Source organism: Haplochromis burtoni, unplaced genomic scaffold, assembly GCF_018398535.1.
Source record: "Haplochromis burtoni strain Fernald_Lab_line unplaced genomic scaffold, NCSU_Asbu1 Contig_48, whole genome shotgun sequence".
NCBI lineage: Eukaryota > Metazoa > Chordata > Actinopteri > Cichliformes > Cichlidae > Haplochromis > Haplochromis burtoni.
In genome coordinates, this window is record NW_024582409.1 from 1264114 (window position 1) to 1290507 (window position 26394).

The following is a 26394-nucleotide window of genomic DNA, read 5'->3' on the forward strand; positions in this document are numbered from 1 at the left end:
TTTCACATTATACATTTCCATTTTCCAAAATGACTGCTGGGAAACATCATCATAAAAATGTAGACGTCTTGTGTGGTAGGTCTTACAGAACCGGAAGGCTTGTCAACTAATTACAAGACATTGCATGTTGTGACCAGCAGATGTCAGTCTTTGCCAAAATATATTTCCATAAATCGTACCACACAGAGGCTCAACATGAGGACAGTAGAACAGTTGGGTATCATTAGTTTGACGTAAGTTAGGCTATATCTTATTCTGTGTTTGCTGAAGGTCAGCGTGATAAAATGAGGATCACTATACATCATGTCTGTGTGTGTGGGTGTGTCTGATAATTCCAGGTGACCCTAAACCGTGTTTTCAAAGCCCAGTGCAGCACATGTAAGTATGCAGTTAAACCTGCATGTTCTTATTTTTACCTGTTTCATTTTGTTTTATTCTTTGAATATAAAGACACTGGCTATGGTGTAAGATACAGTAAAAAGCACGTTGTGTATTAGTTGGCATTGTTGCTTCAAGATCCTGGGTTCAAATCCACTGGCTTCCACAGGAATTTGGATGTTGTCTCTAGGTACTCTGGCTTCCTCCCACAGTCCAAAAACACGCACGTTAAGTTAATTGGTGATTCTACATTGTCTGTCTCTGTGACAGCTGGCATAGGCTCCAGCTCGACTGTGAGTCTGAATTTGATGTGGATGGGCAGTAAACACTGTCAGAGATGTTCTTAGAGCTGTTTTGCTTCTGTGTACCCGTGTCAGGCACCAGATTTTGCGCTGACAATAAAAGCTGAGGAAGTAAAGCACTGATTTCAAGCAACACGATTATCTTCAAGTCATTACACACTTCCTATGGTTAAACACTGAAGATAATACAGTCATACCATCTGGGTGGAAATGACTTGCTGCTAAAATGCTGAAGTAGCCATATAAACCTTAGGGGACAGAGAAGCTTGGGTATGTTAGTAGAGACACAGCTGTAATATGCAATGTGAGGTGCTTTATGCAGTTAATTCAATACAGCACAGAGGCACTAGGTTTTCATAGAGGAGGGTAATAAATGTACTTGTTGGGTAATATTGTTGCACTTACTGCCAAATTAGTGATCTAATTAGATAACAATCAGGTTTAGTGTGACTCTTTGTGTTTAGCGTGACAGGGGCGATCGTGGCTCAAGAGTTCGGAGTTCGCCTTGTAATCGGAAGGTTGCCGGTTCAAGCCCCGGCTTGTTGTGTTCATTGGGCAAGACACTTCACCCGTTGCCCACTACTGGTGGTGGTCAGAGAACCCGGTGGCGCCAGTGTCCGGCAGCCTCGCCTCTGTCAGTGCGCCCCAGGGTGGCTGTGGCTACAATGTAGCTTGCTGTCACCAGTGTGTGAATGACTGGATGTGTAAAGCGCTTTGGGGTCCTTAGGGACTAGTAAAGCGCTATACAAATGCAGGCCATTTACCATCTTTAAAAAAATACTCTACTTTCATATTCATACATTAGAGAAAATCCATAACGTCTGCTATTATCTGCACTTGATATCAACTGGCTTTAACGAAATGAACATCTACAAGAGGATTTTTCTGTTAAAATTAAAAGTTGCGACAGTATCATAATAAAAACACCACCGTTAATTAGGTGTTATGAAAGCCGTGTACATACTTTGACATATTACTTCCTCATTAGTACAAATGAAAACATTCACTTGAGTATAAACTCTGCAATTATGTATTTTTTAATTCTAAACATACGTCATGTGCAACGTGTCTTTGACGTTTTGCAAGACGCACGAGAATTTGTTGCAAGCAGTCTTGCAATTTATTCTGTCAACATACTGTAAGACGACAGTGATTTTTCTGTTAATTGCTTGACTCATGCATTAAGCTGCGATAACACAACAGAGGTGTAGTGGTTGAAACTGACTTGTGTAAATTCTGCATGGGATGGTTTGTGAATTTTTGAAAACAAGCTTCAGAAAATATTTTTTATCATTACTTTTTTTCTAGAAAATTAAATGCTTGATGGTAAAAATTCCAAAAAATTCCTTGTCCTATATATATATAGTGGACAAGTGCATAAATTAATAAAAAGAAAAATATAAATAGCTGTTAACGAATCCTAGCTTGATAAAACAGCACACATCATAATCTCATGGCCATTCAATGCATTTATTTCAGATGTGTTAAGCAGGACTTGCTCATATTTTTAAGGTCTGACAAGAAAATGGCTGATTAAATATAACACGCCAAACAGCCTTTAGATTGTTTTTTTCATCACAAGACTTTTAATATGTACATAGAAAGTCTTACACTAAGAGTGCTCTCTCCAGCGACACATAAAACCATTTAAAAAAACAGATAAATCAGCTTCTAAGACAGACACTCTTTCATGGACAAGTTCACTGAAATCCTCCTTTAACAACATGGCATGTCAGACATTCCTGGGACTAGTGGTTTTAATTTAGAGTGAAAATTCATGCTTTTTTTCATCACTTTATTTACACCTCTCTAATTGGTGGAAAGTCTTTTTAGAATGTCATTTGGTGATGCAGATCTTCAGAAATCACAGCGATAAGGAGCTTAAATTTCACCGGTGTACTCTTGTTTTAATCATTTTCAACAAGTAAACATATATTTTTCTGTGGCCAGAAAGAGATGAAGGGGTGCCGTAGATAAGAGCGCGATGAAGAAAGTGCACCCTGCAACTAGAAAACAAAAAACTGGATCCATAAACTGATGAGATCTCATTTTTTGAAAAAACAGATACTCACCATTTCTAGGTAATGACTTATTTTTAAACAAAATAACAACAGATCCACACAACTATGCCCCCTGTTCCCGTTCCTCCAATATACCAACACACATGCACACCCACGTTATACAAAACCCGAGTCTGTACAAGTGTTTCATTAGTAGCTATGTGGCGTTTCTGCTCATGCCATCTGTCATGAGGGGAACACTGTAATTCTGCTTTCACACAGCAGTGCAGCACTGCAGTGCAGAAATGGTAACGCTTTATACATTTCCCCAGTGCCGTGTTTTCTTCTACTGCAATTACCTCTGTCCAAATTGTGCAATAAAATTACTATACTGTTAATTAGAGGCTGTAATATAAAGACACAGACATCCTTTTGGCAGCTGATGACGTTAAAAGAAATCAGCTTATGGTTAGATAGCAGTAGAAATGCATACCCCAAGTGCTTAAAAATGCATTTAAACTCTGTAAGATAATATAGTACAATAGGCTTTTGCACAGCACACACTTTTAGTTGTCATAAAAGCACAGGTGTTACCACATTAAAATCACAGGGACAGGAGCCCAATCAGCTACGTGGAATACAGCCAGAGACATCATAAGAGAGTGACATGACACAGAGACGTTGATCACGTCAGCATGACTGGCACTCTGCAATGAGCTGTTAATTAAGCAATAATGCCGTGTAAGTGTGTGCTCACATAAAAAATGCCGGAAAAGAGAAACACTTTGTAGCTCTTGGACAATCACCAATGTTTTAAAGCATTTAAAAAAAAAAAATCCTATCTATTTATGGCCAAGTGACCACTGAAATTAAAATAATGGCTCTCTCCCCATTCATTTAAATAATCTCAGGAGAAGTCTTGAATACTTCCTGTGAAAGAAAACAATATGTTGCAAGTAAAAATCCTAGCCAGCAGCTGGCGACAGTTCTGGTTTGGAAGTCTTTAGGAAAGCAACTTTATTGCTCTCTTAAGCTAAGACCTCAGTACACACTTTCCCAGACATACTTGGTTTCATTTGCAAGTTTCAAGTTTTATTAAATACACAATCGTGTTCATTTTTGAAAATTATTGTCCCAAAATGTGTCAAATAGATGATAAAGCAGGTTGCTAATGTATCAGCTCATCCAAGACAGCTGCATTCAAAAAGCTCACAGCTTCAGGACCTAACCAGTCAGTGATAACAGGATGGCTGTTTCCATCCCATAGATACTGTTTTCATATTAGATGCTTTATAATTTTTTGGTAGCAGGTAGAAAAACTGTAAGAATCCCATCATGTTGTAGATGCCAGTTGGCTAACATGCCACATTAGTTCACTAGCTTACCTAGATTACAACCTTATGTATTATGGTGCTGATTGCACACAACAATAAATGGTACAACAAGAAATATGTACTGTATTACACACAATTGCTTTTATAACCACAACTCAGAATACTAAAGCTGTCCACACATAAACAGGCATTTTGGTAAATGTAGTCTTTTGGCCCTTCATCCTCATGTTAACAGTGTTTTAGATAAAAACTCCTTTGAAAACTCAATTTCTGCAGAGATTTTTATCTCATAACTTTATTTCCCTTCCTGACATCAGACTGTGCTGTTGTGCTATTATTTGTGGGATTTTGATAGGCCGACATTTTTTTATGGTTAGGTTTATGCAACACTTTGGCATTTTTTTTTTCACTTTAATGTGTCTGATTATATTTTTCCAAACAAACTCAGAAAAATCCCCATTTTTAAACAACATAATAATACATCCTCTTTGAGCCAATAAATGGCAAATTAAATTTGTGGGATTTGTGGGATATGTTACTAATGCAATAATCATGCAAATGACAAATGTACAAAAGTTAGCTTTTGCTTTGTTTTTGATCTCATGTGATTGTAGGCTCCTGGGCTCTTGCTATTGTTCTGTCTAGTAGTCCTTTAAGACATCATTATCATGTCGTTTTGAGCTGCTTTATCTGAGATGTGTTCAATTTCCAAATTAAATCGAGTCTTAATTTGGGACATTGTCTAAATGTGTGGGATGCGTGGCGGCAGGGAATGAAAAACAATCTGCACACCTACAGAACGTGAGACACCTGGTCACCTGCTGCACCAATCACGCAGCAAAGGACAGGTCGCCAGCTGGGTGTAACAATGCAGTTGATATGCAGCATTAGCAATTTCATCACAGGCAAATCAACTTTGTTGTCATTATGGTTGTACAGAAAATGTCACAGTGCAGCATGCAAGACATACAGTACATACTATACAGTAGTACAGCATTGTAGTGAGTGGACAGTCTCATGTATATCACAGTTTTGACTGACGGGATGCTTACTGGACCACGGGTGTGATCAGTATTTTTTCTCTCTCAAAAAGCCTTTAAGCTGAATCGGTTTTGGCGGTTTTTCAAGAGACATAATTTTAATCAGGGCTAGAGTGCCAGGGTATTGTCAATATAATCCAGTGATGAAAAGCACCCATTCAAATAGTAAGTACAGTAAAAAAAAAAAAAGCCTTACTTGTACTTTATTAAATAAGATGTTATGATACTTAAAGAAACAATAAACTTAAAACCTTAATGTTTGTTTGGGTGAAAATGTCCTGCAATCCCCATTATCATTAATCAGACACTTAATCAATGTTCCTCTGATACACCACAAATGGCATGGCTATATGAAATCTAAATGATGCAAATAGCTGTTCAGTGTTTGGAGCTGTAACATGGTTAGGTACACTTGAAACACTTGACTGTTATTAATGTGTTATACACCTCATCTTTCGTCTGCCCCATCCATCCACACACTCGCCAAACTGAAGTATATCCATATAGGCACCTCTAAACACTACACCAGTATGCATTTAACACATTTGCTGCACCGGCTGGATGAATCATTCAAACATGACAAAATCAAACAAAAATGTACCGCACGAGGTGTTTTGAAGCAACTGCATTTAGAGAATAAACACGAGAAATCAGTGTTAAAATAGCAGCGGCCGTGTGACTCCAGTGCTGACATTTAGTGAACATTTAATTTGATAAGCACAGGTTGTGACTGAATGAGAGATAAGGAACATAAAAAGCATCACACTGAAGCCTATTTAACCAGATAAAAACATGATGGATTCAAGGGACTGGAAACTATCAGGGAGAGGAAATAACATTTTTTTTTTCTCCAACTATCTGCTTTGAGGCTTGTCTTTGTATCCTGGCACTCTGCTGGAGTTAGAGCGCTCTCACTGCCCACAGTGCAGTTGCCGTCAGCTCTACAAATATGTAAAAGCAGCCAGTGTGACGGGGAGGAGCATGGGAACTGAATGCTGATCAACTCATTCACAGTCAAGCCGCATACCAGCCACACTGACACATTTCATCACCTGTACTATTTACCAACTTTTTATCTCTGCAACTGACTACTTCAAAAAGGAATTACTCAGAAAATATGCCTTTTTTCTCCTCCCCCACCACAGATACAATGTTCTACCAACAGTACAGGAAATGACTGAAGTTATTTTGTTCAGCTGGATGCCATCTAACTGCTGTGTGACTGCCTTTGTGTTGTCTTTGGAGCTGGGGGGTTAAAGTCTGCAAGGTATTGCGCTTGAGAAAATAAAATATATATTGCACAGCAAACAAAGCAATAGCGACAGACCTTTTTATAATTTGGTTTAAAGGATGGGTACTGCATGCATACAATATGTGAAGTGAAGGTTTCCCTGACTTTAAGTTAAAGGAAAACAGATTCAGTGTTTTCACTATTCACTTTGACTCTGTGTGTCTTTTGGAAATCGCTCTCCCCAGTTGTAAGTACAAAGTGGATGTGTGACATGCAACCACCAGTTCCCCTAACACAACTTTCATATGTCATATTTTCTAACAGTTGCAACATACAGTAGATGCTGACTTCGGTGACATTCATCAATGTTGAATGCCAAAATAAACTAAATAAATAAATAAAAAGAATTCAATGCAATGTCTCTAGCAGCATTTTTTTCCTTCGTCTTCTTTTCTTTCACACCAATTTATCATCTCATTCAACAGTTTATAAAGAACCGGGGCGATAATTAATTGACAAAAATAAACAGCATTTAAAGATTAAGACACCAAAGGTACTCCAAGACAGAGCTGCTGCAAGGCTCAAACTTGGCAGTTTTCTTAAAGAAATAGCGGAGCACTCGGATCACACTGAAGCTGACAAAACAGATAGATTCAGCAGACAGGTTAATGGTGAGACACAAAGAGAGACATAAGATGCACAAGAGAGAGTCCAACGTTTCTTTTAACTAGTCCACTGCGAATCTCCATCCACCGCTCTCTCTTGCTCCTCTCTCTTTATCGGACCAGCGCCTCACCAGCGGGCTACTTGGCTCGTGTAGTCCTCGGTGGTGGCTGGGAAGTCACTCTCAGTTTCCTTCTCAAAACCTCCTCCCACTCTCCCGCCTCTGTTGCCACCGCCTCTGTGTTTGGGCGGCCAAGGCCTGACCTGGTCTCTCTGCTCCCGCAGCCAGCGCTTCTCCTCGCGCCTCTTCAAGCGCACTTCCTGGTGCTCCCTCTGGCGGGTGAACTGGAAACGCTGGAGGAACAGGTCCTTTGCATATTCGTACAGCTGCATGTCCAAGTAGTTGAGGTCCTCAATGCGTTTGCGCACAGTCTCGCTCAGGTCCACGTTGGCAGCTCGCGTGCTGTTAATCTGCGTGAAGGCAGAGATGAAGCGCAGGCTGAACGTCCGCTCAAACAGGTACTGGGTCTTACGCTGAAACTCGGTCAGGCCGTAGAAAGCCATGTTCTTCAAGTTGCTCATGGCGCTGCTTAAAAGGATATGGTTGCGCTGGCTTTCGTTCATGGAGGACAGGTTGTAGCAGCCCACCAGGCTCAGGTCAGCCAGCATGCGGACCTGACGGTTGTTCGCCAAGTTCGACGGGCAGTTCATGAACTCTGTCAGGGTGACGCCGGACCAGTCGTCCCCACTGTAGCAGGTGGGCAGCTCGTCCTGGGTGGGTGAACGTCCATCACACATATGGAGGGCGGTCTTCCATGTGGCTCCTCTCTGGACATGTTTCCACTCGCTCAGGTAGCGGGAGACTGGGTCGCGCAGCATGGTGATGTAGTAGAAGTTCCTGCAGCCAAAACAAACACAGTTAGAGAGCTGTGAGCGCATCACTATCACAGAGGGTCGCCCTGCATTGTGCTGACAGATGGTGACTTTTGTCTGAGCATAAAACTTCAAGGTTGAATGCTAATTGGAAAACTGAAACTCTCACTAATGAGGTTGTTACAGTTGGTTTCTATATATTGCCCTTGAAAATTGAACCCTTGCACCGGAGCAATGAATTTACAAAACTGAAATAGGGCTGTTTCCATTCCACAGATTTCTTCCACCTGCCAACACAGAGAATAATTGGGATTCAAGACACAGAGTAACCCATAGTCATGGAGAAAGTGGGTAAAACTGACCCAGCTAAATCCTAAACATGTCATTTTTGCAAAAATAATGAGGTTTCAGCTGTCGCGTTTGAAATCTGTAGCACATTTAAATGAGTATCCTGTTGTTATCAACAGCAGGGCTTATAGAAGAGAACACATCTGATTTGCTTTTTTTTTTTTTTTGCTGATGAACAAATGGTAAACACCCCCACACACAACCCAAGTGAAAATGCCAGTGAAAATGTCATTTTCACTCAATATGGAAAACAAAGAACCAATCACGACTTCAATGCATAAGACTGTTGCAGTGTCGACAAAGGTGTATATGAAAAAAAAGAGTGAGTGACAAAGCTCTGTGGTTGACAATCAGTCTCTATACTAATAACATAAAAAGCAGCGACCTATCCCAGCTGTCACAGGGCGAGCGCACAAATTACATAGAAGTAGAAGATTTTAGTTTTCGCTTCACAGTGACAACCTACTCAACTCATGCTACGACTATCCTTCGTACCAGTCTGACCTCTACAAGCAAATGCTGTACTGGAGCTGCGTCAAAGCCCATTCAGATGAAAAACAAAGATCAGACAGGTGTTGGCTAGGTAAAGCTTTCCTAAGATGATTTCCCGTGAGATTCATGCATATTTAATGACGCTGCCGCCCCCCTGAGAGCACTCCGGGCAGGTAAAGTGGCGTGCGACTTCTGAGATTTCACTCTGAGACCAAAGCAGCTCTCAATGCTGCCTCAGTGCTTTCAGAAGAGCAAATATCTGCACAGTCTTACCCACGAGTGGGGAAAAAAAGTTACACAAAGAGTTCTCTTTGCTTATTCGTCTGGTAGGATTGAGTACGGGAAAAGAATAAGGGGTTGTGAAGTGCTATCTGCACACAATACACTTGGTATACTTTAATTTTTGGTAAACCGGAGGCACTTCCAAGCATGCAGCTGGCATTTCACCCCCATATTAACATTTTATTAATTCCATTTTAATTAAAAACATTTTAAGACAGAGAGAATATGAAGTTGATCACATGTAAGAATGGCATAAATTCAAAATGAAGAACATGCAAGTGAGTTTATGCGATGAAGATTCATCTTAACAGTGCCAAAGGAACACCACTCCTGAAATGTTACCCAGTATGAGTCAGGCAAGAAGCTGTCATTACATCCCCGGTAGCAGCAGCTGCATACTGGCACTTGCTCCTGGAGTAGGCTGGCTGCAGATACATCCTCATTAGACTAGGGACATAAACACATGCAGCAAGTGTTGTTTGAGTGCACTCGACAGCCCAAAGGTCAGTTGTGTGCACCATCAATGTCAAAATACATCAGGATCAGTGGGTGTGCAGAGCTGTCTCGAGGAGGCTTTCCCTGAGTGATACAGATGGCTGTCGAGGGGGGAGGGGGGGTACGCTGACAGGATTCTTTTACTTCTGACCTGTGGTAACACCAGTACCACCCTCACAGTTACTTCTCATAAAAAACAGGGGAAAAAAAACACACTGTAAGGCTGTTGTAGGAAAAGTGCAGCTTGTCTTGTACGGCAAAGTGGCGCCAAATCTTGGCATCCACTTGCCAAGATTTCCCAGCCTATTTTAGCGTGCTGAAATCCAGAACCCCGCTGAACTCTAGTTAATCATGGATCAATAATGGATAGGAGGCATATTGCGGCTCATTCTGCCCCAGAATGCTCATCTCTAAAGGAGCAGCAGCAGCAGCATGACTTCAGTGGAGCACAAACTAAACTGGGGCCATTAAACAGAGATGAAAGAGGAATTTAAAAGTATGGATAAAAATGGAAACTAAAGTGGGGAGTGGAACTGAGTAAGAAGCAGGTGCTGACAGGAATATTAAAGTCCAGCGTAATTTATACAGACGTATATAATGGACATGGAAGAAGCTTGATAGCACGTGAATGAAACTATATCTGACAGACACAACAGAAAAAATGTCTTGCAGTAATTGGATTCAATGGCTATAAAAAGGTATTTGTTATTCATTTAAAGTTTTGTTTTTTTTATCATAAGCTTCATGTTCTCAATAATTGATTAAAGAGCTATTTTGAGCATTTTTTGAGAGAACAACACACACTCTGTATCTGTAATCCATACATATTTATTCTAAGCAGGTTCTTGGGCATTCAAAGTGACTCAAATAACAAATAAAAAAAATATATTCGAAGAACTCAGAAAGAATACTAAAAAAATTGTAGTGCTTAGAGTAGTGTGCTGATGTACTTCAGTGGTGGTGTTATAGGGACACATCAAAATATAATGCAATGTTCTTCCTGTGCACAACAAAGCCAGGAAAAAAACACAAAAAAACACAAAAAAAATACAAAAAAGAAGCAGAAAGGTTCAGTGCAGAGTTTTAGACTTAGCACGATAGAGCTATGGAGTCTGCTGTTTAGTACACACGGACAAAAAGACAAACAGGCCCCATCGAAGGCAATGTCAGGGTGATGTGATAGTGCTGTATTAGTAAATACAGGAAATGATAACAGAAAACATTCTGCATTTTAAAAATCATAAAAAAGGCCTTTAGTTTTAGAGGAAGAATCGCAACCTCCTGAGATCTTGTTTGGGATGCATTTTTAATTTCTCCAAGCTATCTGGGATTAGCTAGACCTGATTAGTATAAAAATGAAAGATCATCTCTGAACAGAAAGTAATTTTAAAAAGGCATCACTTCTTAGGTTGACAGCGAGTTTTGTGCTTTTTTTTGTCACCATTGCAACTGTGGAATTAAAGAAATTATTTTATGGCTACGATATATTCTGCATCATTAATGATATAATCTATAGTATTGATACTGCATTAAGATGTTTATTAAAACCTGCTGACTTTACGTTAACCTTTTATTACAGGTACAGCTAAGACCATTTTATACACATTGCATGTTTGTGCTCATTCAGTGTTGATGCTCAGTCTATTAAAGAAGGTTTTAAGCTTTGTGAAGCGCGATGTGTCCACAATCTATTGTGTAGGTGACTTGGATCTATAGAATGTTAAAAGTGCATATACACGCTTACAAAACACATATAGTGCATATAATCTAGAAACAGGCTTGAGTGAAGGCCTGAATGTATTCAGCTTCTTGTCGTAACCTGTGGCACTTGAGTTTGCTTAGCAACAGAAGACAGAAGATGGGTCAAAAAGAAGAAAAGTCCACGGGTATCTCCAGGGCCTGAAATCATCGCCATATTTGGGAAAAGATGTTAGAAAGAGGAACTTCTGTGTCTGACCTTAGCTCTCAAAATTGTCTCATTGTCTGTACAAGATGCAAATGATGTTCTTAGAAATACAAAAATATGTTATAGAACGCCAGAAGGGGCGTTTAACCCTGATGATATATAAACCATTCTCTGTGTATTTTTGGCATAAGTCCGCAGATGTGATGCCGTGTACTTCTTCCCGCACGTGTGTTCTTTAATAAACTCTTTATCTGATTGCACTCTACTGGGCCTCCATTGGTTTGTTTTTGTGCCACTTGTTGAATTTGGGACACAACTTACGATGAAACGCTTTATTAAGCAGAATGAAGCAGAAAGTACAGAAAAACCTAAATGGAATGTTCCCACAAGAGGACGCAGGGTCTCAAGAGGTTAAACCACAAATTCATGCTACACCACAAAGAGATAAAGACATTTTTGTTGTATCGTTCCTTTTTTGGATGTGAAAATAAACCAGAAACAACTTGTAGCAAAGTAACAGACGCAGATGTAGCCTTGTTCGGTTTAAAGACATTCACGGTAGGTCAAGAAAGTGCTAACAAAGAGCTCGAAAGCTACAAAAAACTGTTATGGAATGTGACATAACAGTTCCACGGGAGTATAAACGATATATTTTATTTTTTATTCTTTTGGAAAACATTTCCTCTGTGCACAAAAATCTAATAATTTTCTGTAAGCTTGAAACAGCTTATACGTAGTAAATATCAGTATACTCATGCTGCACACTCGGAGAGAGCGTGAGAGCATGTTTAATACAATCACAACTCTAACATTTTAACGCTCCGTTTTGACCATACTCATTTTAGCAAATTTAATAGTTCACAGACAAAAACAATAAACCAAGCACTCATGGTGACATCATTTTATAGATAGATCAGAATCAGGTGGCACTCCAGGATATGTCAGAGAGTCGGGTTATTAAAAATGCATGGCGACGGGTAAATTATTGTTGAAATTAGTTTGGATTATGTGGCTATCCATCCAAAACTGACATGAGATATGTTCCTAAAAACAAAAACAGCCTCTTAGAGTGTACAAGAAAAATCAGGGGACTGATTTCATGCTGTACGAACCCTGAATACTTGTATGAGAATTTCATAGCAATCAATCCAGTTGTTCAGTGACCATCAGATCCACCAACCAACTGAAGCTGCCGACCCCTGAAGTGCTGTTCAATGAATATTGTCAAAGAAATGTAACCTCCTAAACCCATACTACATAAAGAAACGGGTAGTTCCAGCCTCAGCTGGTGACAGTGAACAGACAACTGGCTTTTAATTGCCTGTAATTAGCCTCAGTGACACAATTCCAGCCCACTGTTTCTCCCTGATTGCAGGCTGCTGAAAAGGACATTTCACTTTCAGCCTGAGCTCATCTTGTTTGAAAGTGGACAAACTGAATTCACTTATCAAGACATTCGTGTGTGGGAGTTGGATATTGTTGTAGGTGCTTGAGGGTGGGCTAGACAATAGGGAAAAGCAAAACAATATATTGCTGTGAGCCGGGCAAAAAGTGGTTCAGAGCAAAGGCTAACGCACTGAGCAGTAAATAAGTAAAGACGGACCAGGTCCCAGTACAACAATGGGACTGACTAATGCTGTTGGGATGTAGACGCCGTGCTTGTGTGACAGGGGGTGGTGGTGGTGAAGCGGTGCTTTTGTATTGGGTGAAGGCTCTTACTGTCTCTTGACTTCTCTGATTTATTCTCACAATGTAACAGCCTTGATTTCTCTCCATTATTCCTCTGTGGTTCAGGAGCATCAAGAATAACATTGTTTTACATCTTTTTACTGCTAATATATGAACATATTTCCCATCATGAAGCCGCCACAGTCAAGAGAGTCAGTCGGATTATGGAGGACATGTAACATCAATCTCTGATTGTTACAGTCACAGAGTGAGGATGAAAACAGCAGAATCAAAATGTCATTCTCCTATTTGGCAGCATCTTCCTTATGAGTCTGTTCAAAATATCTCAGTGCTTGTTATTGTCCATCTATTTTAACTCTGCTAAAACTCACCACTTAATTTAATACCTTGCCTCATATGAGCCGGGGTGTATTTATGATTAGCATTACACTGCCTGATCCCTGCAAGACTTTAAAGATTATAAACGAGTGTATCACATTTAATGTCTCTTTAATTACTCTATATTCTAGAGCATTTTAATTTATAGGTTCATATTCATCTTTACTACTTTCTCATCCCCCCTGTGTCATTTTGAGCCTCTCAACATTTTAGAGCAGCAGCCAGGAATTGTGGGTAGGGTGAGTGGAGGGGATAAAACGCCTCAAAGGGCCCCAGCCACATTCGTTAGTCAGATGTTGAAGTTACGTGCCACTCGTCTACGGGGGCCATTAAGGGGCTCTCGGTCAACTTCGTGCTATGAGCGATGGGAACATTAACGCATAATGTTCGGCTGAAGTTAGAGCAGAGAGAGGCCTGCGCACTTCTGTGCTGCAACCTGGACGTGATTATAAGCAATATTCAAATCAACCTCACATCTTTGGTTTGTTGAGCAATTCAAATGGGGGAGGTGTTGAGCCATGATACACAAGTGCTGTTTCCACTCGTTACTAATTAACCAATCAGATCCTGACTTAAGCCCTAGGCTATTGTATGTAATTTCTACTGGGGAAAGAAAAAAGAAATCCTAAATTTAGTCAGTAACAGCTGCAGAACTGCAAGGTGAAAGTGAACAACCTCTGGGCACTGCAGATGAGAGAAACTTGGGAGAACTTTGAAATAAAATAAGTCTCCGTTTGCTTATTATCAGTTGTGTGTGACTTGAAAAACTCAGTCAAAAGCTGAAAATTTAATTTCCACGTGATCAAAACTGGAAAAAAGGAGACTGAACAACAATCAGGAGTGACTAGTGAGTGACACTGAAGTTATGCTCTAAAAAGTCTCACCCGCAACTCAACCAAAGTTGATGCAGAGATCATGAAGCACTACTAATCTCAAATCCACTTTGTTCCTATAGTTAGTTGTGTTTGTGCCATGCTTGGTGATCTTAGCAAGTGGTGCCAGGTGCATTTTAGAGCAAACAAGGGCTGGAACCCCGAACGTGGGTTTCTAGGAAGGAAGACGGCAATAAGCAGCCATTGCTGGGAATAAGAGCTGGTTTCTGAGACAAAAACCTGTTACAAAGCAAACAACAACCAAATCAAAAATCAAATAAAAACAATAATACTTACAGAATAAAAAGTAATAATAATTATAAAAATATAAAAAATGCTGTCAAACTAACCAATCTTTTACATTATTAATGGTGTTTTCTATCCATTGTTTAACAAAATATGTTTGCAACAAGGTGGAGAGAGTTTCTGAAACCCTAACAAAAAAGTATGTCAAATATTCCGAAAGACCAATCACATTGAACAGATACCGAAAGTGAATAAGATGAATTAAAAATTAATTAATAAATAATCTCCAAAGTCTAACATCTGCTATCAGCTTTAATGGTCATAATGGCAACTTACAGAACACACGCGGCACGTGGATATTGCAGTATTATTAAATATGTCTTATTAACGCCATATCAATTCTTACTTTTTAATTATCAAAATGATCAACACGAGTACCTGTGTATTGGATCACTGTCTTAAACAGCTGCCTCCTGCAAAATAGTAACAAAAACAATTAATAGAAAAGTAACAGAACAACTCTTAAACTTGCGTCTATGGTGAAAAAAAAGAATTTTACTTTCTTATTCTTATCTTTTCATCTGTTTTCTCACCACTTGGTCATATTACACATATACTCTTAAATAACAGTAAAAATGAAAAAAAAATCAATTGAAATTAATCAAATTAAATCAAAAGCATAAACAGAAAAATAAAACTAAGATGAGCCTGTAGAGAGTCTGTGTGCATTTATGGTCCTGATTCTGACTGCAAGAGCTACCAGACATGACAGGCATTAAAAAAGTAATCTAGTCCCAGCAAGAAATAACCCAGTACTGCATCATTTTAAACTAAAAATGTAATTGCTAGCAAATGATGACATAACAAACCAACCAAAAAATAACCACAGCGCTCAAAAACAAACCTGATGTAGTCGGTAAAACGTTAGTTTAATTTTTAAGCTAATGAAAAGATTGCTTCATGGTGACTAAATAATAAAAATGGCCCCTGTGTACTTGAACTTATTGCTCATATTTGTTGTGGAAGAGTCAAAAAGTCCAAACTCACAGTGAAAGGCTATTAGCAGCTGCTATTAGTGGCCAACATTAGCATAGACAAAATAGAAACAGAAGGTTTAATGAGATATAGTCAGTATAGCTGTGAATAGTAAAGAAGACCTCCAAACATGCGCGGTTAGTACAACATCTTGTAAAAAAGCCACAATAACAATATTCAGCACTGCCATTCAAAAGGGAGAACATACCATACATTGAGATAAATATCTCTAGGAGTGGACTTCTGAAGACACAGTACAGAGTACAGTACTCCGCATGAATGAGTATCCCTGTAATTTTTCACCTCAGTTGACTCCTGCCATTTCTCCCCTCTGCTTCTCCCCCATGTCCTACAGACATTAGTGTTCCCCCCGGATCCATAACCTTTTCTTAAAGGTTGTCACATTAATCACGCTGCTGATTTCACTCGTCAGTCTCCCTCTGTATCTGTTGTGTTTGTCTCTAGTTATGCTGTGCATTGTCTCTCTTCGCTGCCACCCGCTTGCAGCACATACAAACAGCCATCACTCACCTTTCTCGCTCTTTGTCTTGCAGCTATTTTCCGAAGACTCATCAGTCAGGTAAATCATGACACTGATAAAAGCTGATGACAGTCATGGCAACACAGCGCTAGTCTAATTCTGTCTCAAAAAACAATTTCAGCATGGTAAATGGATATATCTAAAAAACTAAAACATACATCAAGCTGAGAAGATTTTTTTTAAAATGAAGGAAAATGAAAGGTGTTACAGAAGATGGTTATACCTTTCTATGATGCTGTTTCATAAACAGTGTTTTCAGATGACTAACTTGCAACAACCAATACAGTAAAAATTCCCTGAATTTCAACATGATGAACTTTGAAAGCCCAAAAGGTTGTACCTGTAACACTTTCTTGTTGTGCAAATACCTGTCGTCACACAGCAGAGGATAATCTGAGATTAGTTTAAATTAAGTAGGGAGTCATGTTAATTAAGCTTAAGGACCTTCATACAAAAATAGGGACAACACAATTTGTGATTTTGAGGAACATTATTATTATGTTATTGTAAATAATTCATTACATTCTCCAACTGAACTGAAAAATGTGTAGACAATACAGCAAATTAACATTTTTTTTGTACACCATAGCCTACATCTGTTGCCTGATGCCTTATACTCTTAATTTTGGTGACCCTCAATAGCAGTGCTGAGTATACATGTGCCCACTAGCAATCATTTTCAAAAAAGAAGGGTATGCAGAGCAAAATTGGTTATTTAACATTTGTCCAGCCCTGAACTAAAGTCTGGCTATTACATCAATGTCATAGCGTATATCTTCATCAATTGTTTTACATAGTATGGTTCAACACAGAATGAATTTGAATTACTGATTCTTAAAAATAAGTATGGAAAACATTTTTTCCATCCATAAGTCAAAAGTTCAGTTTCTTATCTCAAATTTCCAACTTACTAAAATCTTACTTTGACGTAATCACTTGAAATTTCTACTTATATCTTCTGATTTTGTTTCTTTTTCAGTGGTGGAAACACACTTACGAAAGCCATTATTTTAACACCACAGCAGAAACAATTAATGGCTATAGTGGGGCTGAATCCTGTGCACATGTCTAACAAGTTCAGAGAGGTAGCTCCTGGTGTTTTCCCTCAGCATGTCAACAGCAGGCTGAGCGCTAATGTGGCTCCAGCAGCAAGGGCAAAGGAAGCAGGACGGCTATGCCCAGCTTTTATTTTTAATCATAATTTGCTGTACGTACTATGAACTATTCTCATTCACTCTGAGATGGAGCAGCTGAAGAGAAAAAGGTGAATTCTTCTTGTTTTTCACCAAGAAAAACATTTATACAATAGCTGTTCCCTTCCTGATTTCTTAGTTGTTTCTGCATTTGTCACACATTAATGTTTCAGATCACCAAACTACTTTTAATTTCACACAAAAAGTAATTACAAAATGCAGTTTTGTAGCTTAAAAGTCATTGACCTTAACCATTGTTAAATCATTAACTGTGATTGGCCACATTTTTTATAAAGCAGAGGTCCGTTTCACTCGTCACACCCACGCCTGTTTACTAGGCTAAAAGATCTCAAAAAGCAACACATCATGCCACAATCTAAAGAAAGGCAGATAAAAAACAAAGTCACTGACATCTATCAGTCTGGAAAGGGTTAGAGATCCTTGTGTAAGCCTTTGGGAACTGAGCAAACTGCAGTTAGAGCCATTATCCACAAATGGAGAAAACTTGGAACGGTGGTGACCCCGTACAGGATCGGCCAGCCTACCAAAATTACTCCAAGAGCGCATCGACAGCTCATCCAGGACGCCACAGAAAACCCCAGAACAACATCAAATAAAATTCAGACTTCACTTGCCTCACTTAAGGTCAGTGTTCATGATTCAACATTAAAAAAGAAACTGGGCAAAAACGCCATCCACACGAGAGTCCAAGGACAAAACCACTGCTGACCAAAAAGAACACAAAGTCTCGTCTCACGCTGAACTTTTTGGAAGATTTGGTCTAAAATCTGGTGTAAAACTAAGACAGCATTTCATAAAAATCAGCTGTGAAGCGTTTGCTTTAAATTACCAAGACAGCGGGGACTTAGGCAGTAAAGCACGTTTCTTTTAATTACACGCTAAGCACGACAATCCCTGTTTCCAGTATTTACAGATCGTGACTTTGAATTTGTTTTTTTAACTAGAAAATGAAATGACACCAGAGCCCCGGTACAGCAGTGGCACTGCCCTCAGCTAAACTACCTCAGGTAGACCCACACAAATAAGGATACAGTCATCTATGACAACTCCTCATTCAGTGTGTATTAAATTATAGTAATAACAACTACACACGAGCAGAGGCTTCCAAAGAAAAAGGATGGTGTAAATGAAAAACTCTTTAACACTTTGAATAATACAGCAGATGTAACTCACCTGAAATGCTTCATGATTATGTCAAAATTTATAAAAAGCCTGCCCAAGCGGTGTATGATCATCTCTAAACATATATTTCTGTATCTGTTAAACTAGTGGTAGTTTGTCTTAGACTGAACAGGAAACGCAGGAGCAGTCGGAGCAGAGAAAACAATCAGATCAAAGCTCTCAGAGGAAGTTTGAATTTACAGCCTCCTGTGGATAAAAAAAGAAAGAAATAACCTTGAAAGTAATCTGTTACCTACCGGAAGCTGCAGCCCTTTATTGTATTTTCTTTATCAGCCTGTCCACTGTAGTGCCAAAGGACAAATGATGCTGGACTCTGATGCTTATCTCACTTAGATTGGAGAACATTTAAAAAAAAAAAAAGCCTCCACTTGGGGCTCACTCTTTGAACATTCAAGCAAACTAAACAATGTATATTGTTACTGCAGCAGTGATATCAATTCATAAACCTCGCAGTACACTTTGTATAATAAGAATTTGCTTACCATCAACAGAAGCATGGAAAATGGAAAATGCATGTTAAAGAGAAACATCACAGCATTTCTGGTAAGTGTGAAGAGCTCCTATCTCTGATCCCGTTCATACGTAAGCTCAAACATGGCTGAGTTTGTGTCAGATTAACTTGATAAAAATCGTGTCATATAAACAAGCGATGAAGGTGAAAATTCATGCCACCAGCAGCTGAGAAGAAAAGGGTATCAAAACTGTTAATTATAATTTAATGCTTTCATGTATTGCATTGCACTCTGCTGCGTGAATGAAAGAACACCAACGCCCATGAAATCTGCATAAAACTCTAATGATCCCAGTTCATTAAAACGAGAGCCTGAGAGTTGTGTTGGATGCTTGCATGAAGATGTTTGAGGATGACACTGTTAAATGGAAATTTGTTATATTAGTATCAACAGACTTTGAGACTGCAAGACACTCAATTAGTAACTACTCAGTATATTTAAATAATATCCCTTATTTATATACTCAGTGTTAAATATAAATACTGTATGTGATAAAGCCAATGAAGACACAATATCTTGAATTTTAATATTAAAAAACTTCACATTCAGCAGAAGAAATTGTCGACGTTGTTATTATAATGGTCCTACATGAAATCCTGTAATGGTCATACATGTCGAATTTATTCATAAATATATACAATTTTAATATATTCAGTTTTAATTGTATGGAGGTAAAGACCCTACGATAATACAGAGAAATCCCCAACAACAACTGACTCCTTAAGGAGTAGACTGTTACCGTGACGATGTAGGATGGAGTGCAGGTCCTTTATTTCAGCAGCAGTCAGGCTGTACAATACCCACCCAGGATAAATGCTGTTTAAAAATACATGTATATTATTCTTGCTCCCACTGTACTCTATGTATATATAAGGAAAAATCTCAGTGTGTGTTTTGGCTTTTTTGTACACTGTTCTCCAAGTTATTTATATTTTTTTCTATTTCTAGTTTTTCTAATATATCTCTAATTCACTTTCTTTCTTGTGTTGCTATAACAAGTGAATTTCCTCTGTGTGGGATTAAATAAAGTCTATGTCTGTCAAACAATCCAATGATCTCCGATGAGTAAGCACTTGGCAACAGTGGGAAGTAAAAACTCTTTTTTAAAAGAAGAAACCTCCATGGGAATCAGACTCAGGGAGGGTCAGCCATCATCACTGAGCGATAGTATGGTATTATTTAAGAAGCCCAAGTTCTTCATGTGCACTTATTTACAAATCAGTGCTCGTTATCCATCACCGGCACCTGCCTGATTTTGTTTAAACAATTATTGCACACTTTCTGTAAACCCAATAAACTTCATTTCACTTCTCAAATATCACTGCGTGTGTCTCCTATATGATATATTTAACTGACATTTTCATTGTAACAACCAACGATTTATACAGGAAAATAATGACGATTAACAAGGTTGCCCAAACTTTTGCATCCCACTGTAGATGAGAACCGGAAGGAGCACGTTTGGAGGAGTGTCCCTGATCCTGAAATTCTGATACTTAGTCTCCAATTATAGAATCAAAGTAATGTGATGCTATCCTCATAAGATTTTTCTTTTTACTGCACTACAAACATCTTAAAGGTCTTAAAAAGGAATATTTCATGCATACCAAATACAATACTATTCCCTTAAAAAGGGAAGGGGCCTATTTCTACTTTTTTGCAGAGCTAGAGAGCACCACACTGACTGAAACTTGTCATGGCAGTGTGAGTGGAAATGGGCCAAAGGTCATCAATCTGCACTCGAGGGGCATTCAAATCGACTGCCAGAGACTGTTCGTAAACAGATGAGAGGTTATGCCCTCTCCCACCTCACCACAGACAGCCACCTGTTATCATGTGACAGAAGTTCACCCATGCTCTGTGTCACAGGATGCACTGAGCCAACCTGTGGCAACTACCTAAGGACCATCATAAGAAAAAGACTTTGTGTGTTCAGATGAAGAAACCCGTTTAACCTCAGCACTGATGTGGCGTAAAGAGTAGAAGACAGTGAGCTGATTTGAGAAAATGTATTGCGAGCAATAAAGAACTGATATCTTGTGCTGTAACTGTCACAAACCTGCTGTGCGTGAAGATGTTTCAGATATCGCTTGCTCCAAAGGAATTATCTTCTGCAGGATACAGATGTCTAGCTATTCTGGATCAAAAGGCCACAGCGGCGTAGATATTTCTCAAGTCTGTCTGCTGCAATGACTCGACTTGAAAATGTGTTTAATTTCTGAGATTTTAGTCCTTTTTTCACCCCTCTTTTTGCTGTTATGCATTTACGTTTTGTTCATTACATTTTAAACATTTTCCAGCAGAGAGTAGTGCTCAGACTCATCACATGGTCATCAGCGTGCATCCTAATGCTACAGGCTGTGGCAGACAATGTGCCAAGGAACATTTAGTCGTCTACTTGACATTCATAGTCTGCAAGGTTTTCATTTGCACAAAACTCACTGCGTATGAAGGCAATTTAACTCTCTCATTAAAAAGACATAAACGCCTCAGAACTTAATGGCATCTCGCATTAAAAAGAGTGAGGCTTTAGAGTTTTGAGATTACATCTTGAGATTGTCACGCACATAAAAGCACGGGGGCTGGTATCAGCTCGGCGTTGACTCTCGTCACAGTTTGGAGGAAAATAGTCAACGGCGCGAACACACCGTCGTTCAGCTATTTATCAGCGAAGTCCTGCATCGTTCAGACAAGACTTTGCTGCAAGAGATCATTTTCATGCAAAGATTATTATAATAGCGCGTCTCAGTTGTGCTGAGAGGATGCGTGTCATGTCTGTGTTTCAAGACAGTTTCTACAGAGAGAGCAAAGAGCAGCAAGAAGTTAACCCGTTAGCGATTGTGATCTTAATTAAGCACAAACCAGCATGTTCCCTTTAGTTATCTGCACCGTTCCTTATGAAATGTATTACAGGGAGATAATGTGGTGCGGAGCAGGCAAGCGTACAATCAAATTCATTTGATTGTACGGTAATTCATCTTGATTCGTCCATCTTTTACAGACGTCATGTGTTTAACCTTGTGAAAAAGAGAGCCAGACAGCGTCACCGTACAGCATTGGCAAAGAGAGCTTAAAGGGATATTACTTCTCTAGGTAAAGACTTCCTCCATCCCTGAGGTCTTCAGTTTTAGCAGTCATGAAAATTTATATCTATAACCAGGGGTAAGGTGATGCAGAGTGATGAGAACACTCCTTTATCGAGCCACTTTATGAACTGTGATATTACGCATCCTCCTGACAATAAAGACATTCTCTGTAGGCCGTAATAAACAGGAGCACAAAGCGTGCTTTCAGCATCAGTGCTGTAGTGTTTCAGTTGTATGCTTGTTTAGTGGCTTTAGATGAGGATTACACGGGGAGCTCTTGTCTTTACCATCTCTCTGGTGAGCAGATGTCCTTGGCCTGTGAGAGTGAGGGCGTTATTCAGCCTGCACGGTCTCTGCAGTGCATCTGTTCATCTCTGGGCTGTCCTGTTTCTCGCACACGAGATGAGAACGAGACTGGAGACATGCATTATTTGTAACTGATACCATTCCTTAATGGTGTCTGTGCTCCCCCTGGCAGCCCGTAATGGACCGTTTTTGAGGTTCTGTGCATCTTGTTCAGCTTTTTGATGGTGACGGAATGGGAACAGGGGGTGTCACCTGGGAAGAAACAAGAAGAACGATGGGACCTTTCATTTACTTGTCAGGAAGCTGGCATTGCCAGCGCTTGACATGGTGTGCATTCAGAGAGTGCTTGTATAAGCAGTGGCAGACACAACAAGGGTAAGAAAATTGCCCTTGAAAAGAAAAATAATGCAATTCTTCATTTTATAATGCAGAAAAGAAAGATTTGAAAAATGTAACATATTTAAGGGAAGAATTGATACCTCGTGCAAACCTTTTTGGAGATTTCTCATCTGCTTAACTGCAACACCCGACTTTGTTGTTAGGCAACTCATCGTGTAAACATAGAAAATACACAGATTGCTTGATTTTTATTAGTTTAGGCAGATTTTGTTTGTCTCGAAATGTGAGATAGATAACGATAAGGCTACATTTTTGAGTAACCATTAATCTTGGTAATTGTTACTGGAGAAAAAAACATACACATGCTGTGCTGAAAACTAGCAAACAATGAAGAAAGAAAACAATGCTTTGCAGATTGTGGGCCTCCAGTTTTCACTTCTTTAATGCACATAAAAAGTGATATTTGATGAAAGCCGATGAAGAGCAGTGGTGCTTGAAATGTCACAATTTCTTTTGCAATAAATAAGTGAAAACTGGAGCTTTGAAATGCGCAGCACGTTTATTTATTTGTATTTCTTTTCTCTTTTTAAAAAAAATCTTGGAATAAAAAGAAGACGCATCAGTTTAGATAAGTGATTCCAAACTGTCCACAACACCAGTATAAAAACTCAATGCTAAATCAGTGGAATATTCTTCTTGCTGCCCTTTCAATGCCTTTCTGAAGATATCAAACTGAGGAACAAATCTTAGGTAGCTTCCTGCCATACCAGGTAAAAATGTCACTGGCAGGTAAAATCAGCACACAGCTGAATATGAAATACACCTCAAGCTGGGTCGTCACAGGCTTCCCTGCCTTACGTGTTCTTTGTGGTGCTCATGCACCCCACAGTCGCTGACACAAAGGTTCCTGATTCACAAACACAAAACGTGTCCTTGCTGCAATAAGCAGCAGCTGCAGCGGCGTATAGAAGCCCAGGAAGATCTTTACCATGTGCACAACCTAAACCGCAAGCTTACAGGGATGCAAACCCTCTGCTTAAGATGCAGCTAAGGTATGGTACCACTCACGCAAATCTGAATTGCTGCGTATCTTTAATGAGATCTGTCATCTCATTTCAGCTCATGGGAAAGTGGCAGTTCGACCTCCTCTGTTTGTAAGGCAGCAGAGAAGAAAGGTTAAAGTGGCAGTTAAGTAGTGCTTATACAGAAACACAACTGTGGCACACTTAGAATAGATCCCTTATGCTTTTTCCCCCCAAATGACAACTTCTGGGTTAGGTTTTAGTTATGTTGAGTGTTAGAGTGAGTGGGGGGAAACTGTGATAAGAGACAATTCATGCAGACGAGACAACAATGCCCAAAATATGATTAGACAAACTATAGGTTGAACAGGAAGTGTGAATGCCCTTTTACATTTGTAAGCAACTCCCTGCTGCCCTAACTGCTCTTGTATAATGTGAGACCAATTAGACATCGTAATATGACAGCACAGCTTCAGTTACCATGATAATGGAAATCCTCCTGTCTAATTATGCTCTCCTTTTAATCTTTCTCTTTCAAAGATCTTTCCAAGAGACAGTGGAGGAGGAGACAAGGCGTGTACTCACATGGTTTCTGAATTAATAATACAGCCAGAGGAGAGATGCAACTACACAGGCTGGCAGAGGAAACCACAGTCCGTGTCACATCACATAACACAGTGCTGAAGACACTGAGAGCTTTGCATGCTGCCATGAGCCTTACATGAGCTTCTCCGATTTCACACACACGCAGCATTTTATCTGCTTAGTCCCCCACTGGATGCATTTAATGTACCAACAATACTAACTTTTCAGTAATAGTTTGATTCTTTATCCTTTCCTTGTGGAATTTCATTATCTTCAAGACCATGACTGCGACCATCATCATCACTGTTGAAGTAATGTCGTCTCCCTCAGGGTGATGAGTGGGGGATTATTAATGGCAGCAGCAGCTGTCCACAGGTATTAAGATACAAATACAATCGAGTGATATTGCCCCTCGGTAGATTGCTGTTACGACAGCTTTCAGCCGCTCAAAAATCATTAAATTACATGAATTGCCGTGAAATTCAGCGCAAACGTACGTTCGTCTCCCCTGCAGCTCATGTCCACACTGACTCTAATAACATGAACCCCTGATTTTCCCATCTGGTGCCATCATCAGGGCACATTTAAAGATGGAGTAAGCCATTCTAATCCAATACACCATCAATTCATCCACCCCTCAATCCATTTTCTTCCGCTTATTTGAAGTCAGGCCTCGGTGGCAGCAGGCTAATCCTATACACTTTTTGTCAAATTCAGCAAATTTCTTCCCACAGTCCACTTGCTGGCTGTGCTATGTCTGTGCTGACAAAAAAAAAAGTAGAAATAAATAAATAAAAGTGGGAGTCCCCCCCCCCCCAGCAACTGGCTCAGACTGATCCACACAACACTCACACAGATATTCTATCTAGTCAGCAACAGGGTGTGTTTGTGAGAGATGAGGCCATAGGGAGAATTTAGGCACTGAAAAAATAATCGTATCATCATATTTCATAATATATATTTATAATATAAGCAGCTTTGGAGGAGTCATGTAAGAATTAATGTAATACAATCTGTCAAGATGATGCGATGGTTGCCTTAGGATAGCAGCTTAGCACAAAGAGAAAGCATTTAGCCCGCCTCTTGCCATAAGTAAAGGAAAGGAAATCTTTCTTCCAGCTTGGCTACGGCTCATAAAGAATGAGTCCCTATTAGCATCTTTTTTTGGCTCAGCATCAGCATCAGCATCAGCATCAGCATCTTCCTTTTCTTTTTTTTTCATTCTTAGAAATGAAACTTCAAAAACTTCACAGTAAAGAATAACTGAACTACAGACAGGATGCTCGATACACCATCAGAGCTGCTTTAATTCATTGTAGCATCAATTCAACAAGATGCTGGAAACACTGCTTAGAGATTTTGGTCTATATTGACATATAGCGTCACCAGTGTTGGGCAAGTTACTGTGAAAAAGAAATTAGTTATAGTTACTAGTTACTTCTTCAAAAAAAGTAACTGAGTTAGTAACTGAGTTCCAAGATTCTAAAAGTAATTAATTACTTGAAAAGTAACTATTGCGTTACTTTAAAAAAAAATGTTTAACCCTCTGAGGCCCAGATTATAATTGGCCATTTTTAACTACTTTTAACCACATTTTACCTTTAAAAACTATTTACTTTGCCTTGTTTGGTATCATTCTTTTCAGCACATCCTCACGTTTCTGAATTTACAGTTATGTTTTCATTTTGACATACTGTATTAACACAATTGATCTAAAATCAGAAAAAAACATAAAATCCAAGAAGAGTGGAAGTTATATTTTTTACTGTAACAACCACAAACATGTTTAATGAATCATATTTCATAAATCTAATTCAAATATAAATTGTCAATTTTAAAATCCTATGCACAAGTTTTGCACACAACAAAGTTATTTATTTCCAGGTTTTGTGCCAAAAACTCATCGTCGGGCAGAAAGTGATTGCCGTCCGTGGGAGCGCGCGCAGCTGCTTAAAGCTGTAGCGCCCAGATTACTTACAGCTACTTCCGTGCAACTGATATAAAGTGCGGTAAGCTGAACACAGCTTCAACTATCTGTTTGTT

At 39.3% G+C, this 26394-nt stretch overlaps 1 protein-coding gene across 1 annotated transcript in view; it reads right to left on the bottom strand.

Annotated features, from left to right (window-relative positions):
- Positions 1–2140: 2140 nt before the first annotated feature.
- The window catches only part of hs6st3b (heparan sulfate 6-O-sulfotransferase 3b), a 79724-nt gene continuing 55470 nt past the window's right edge, over positions 2141–26394 (bottom strand). The window contains exon 2 of the mRNA XM_005921416.2: positions 2141–7846. Coding sequence (XP_005921478.1) covers positions 7078–7846 — 769 coding nt within the window. The 3' untranslated portion in view covers positions 2141–7077. The remainder of the gene's footprint in view (positions 7847–26394) is intronic.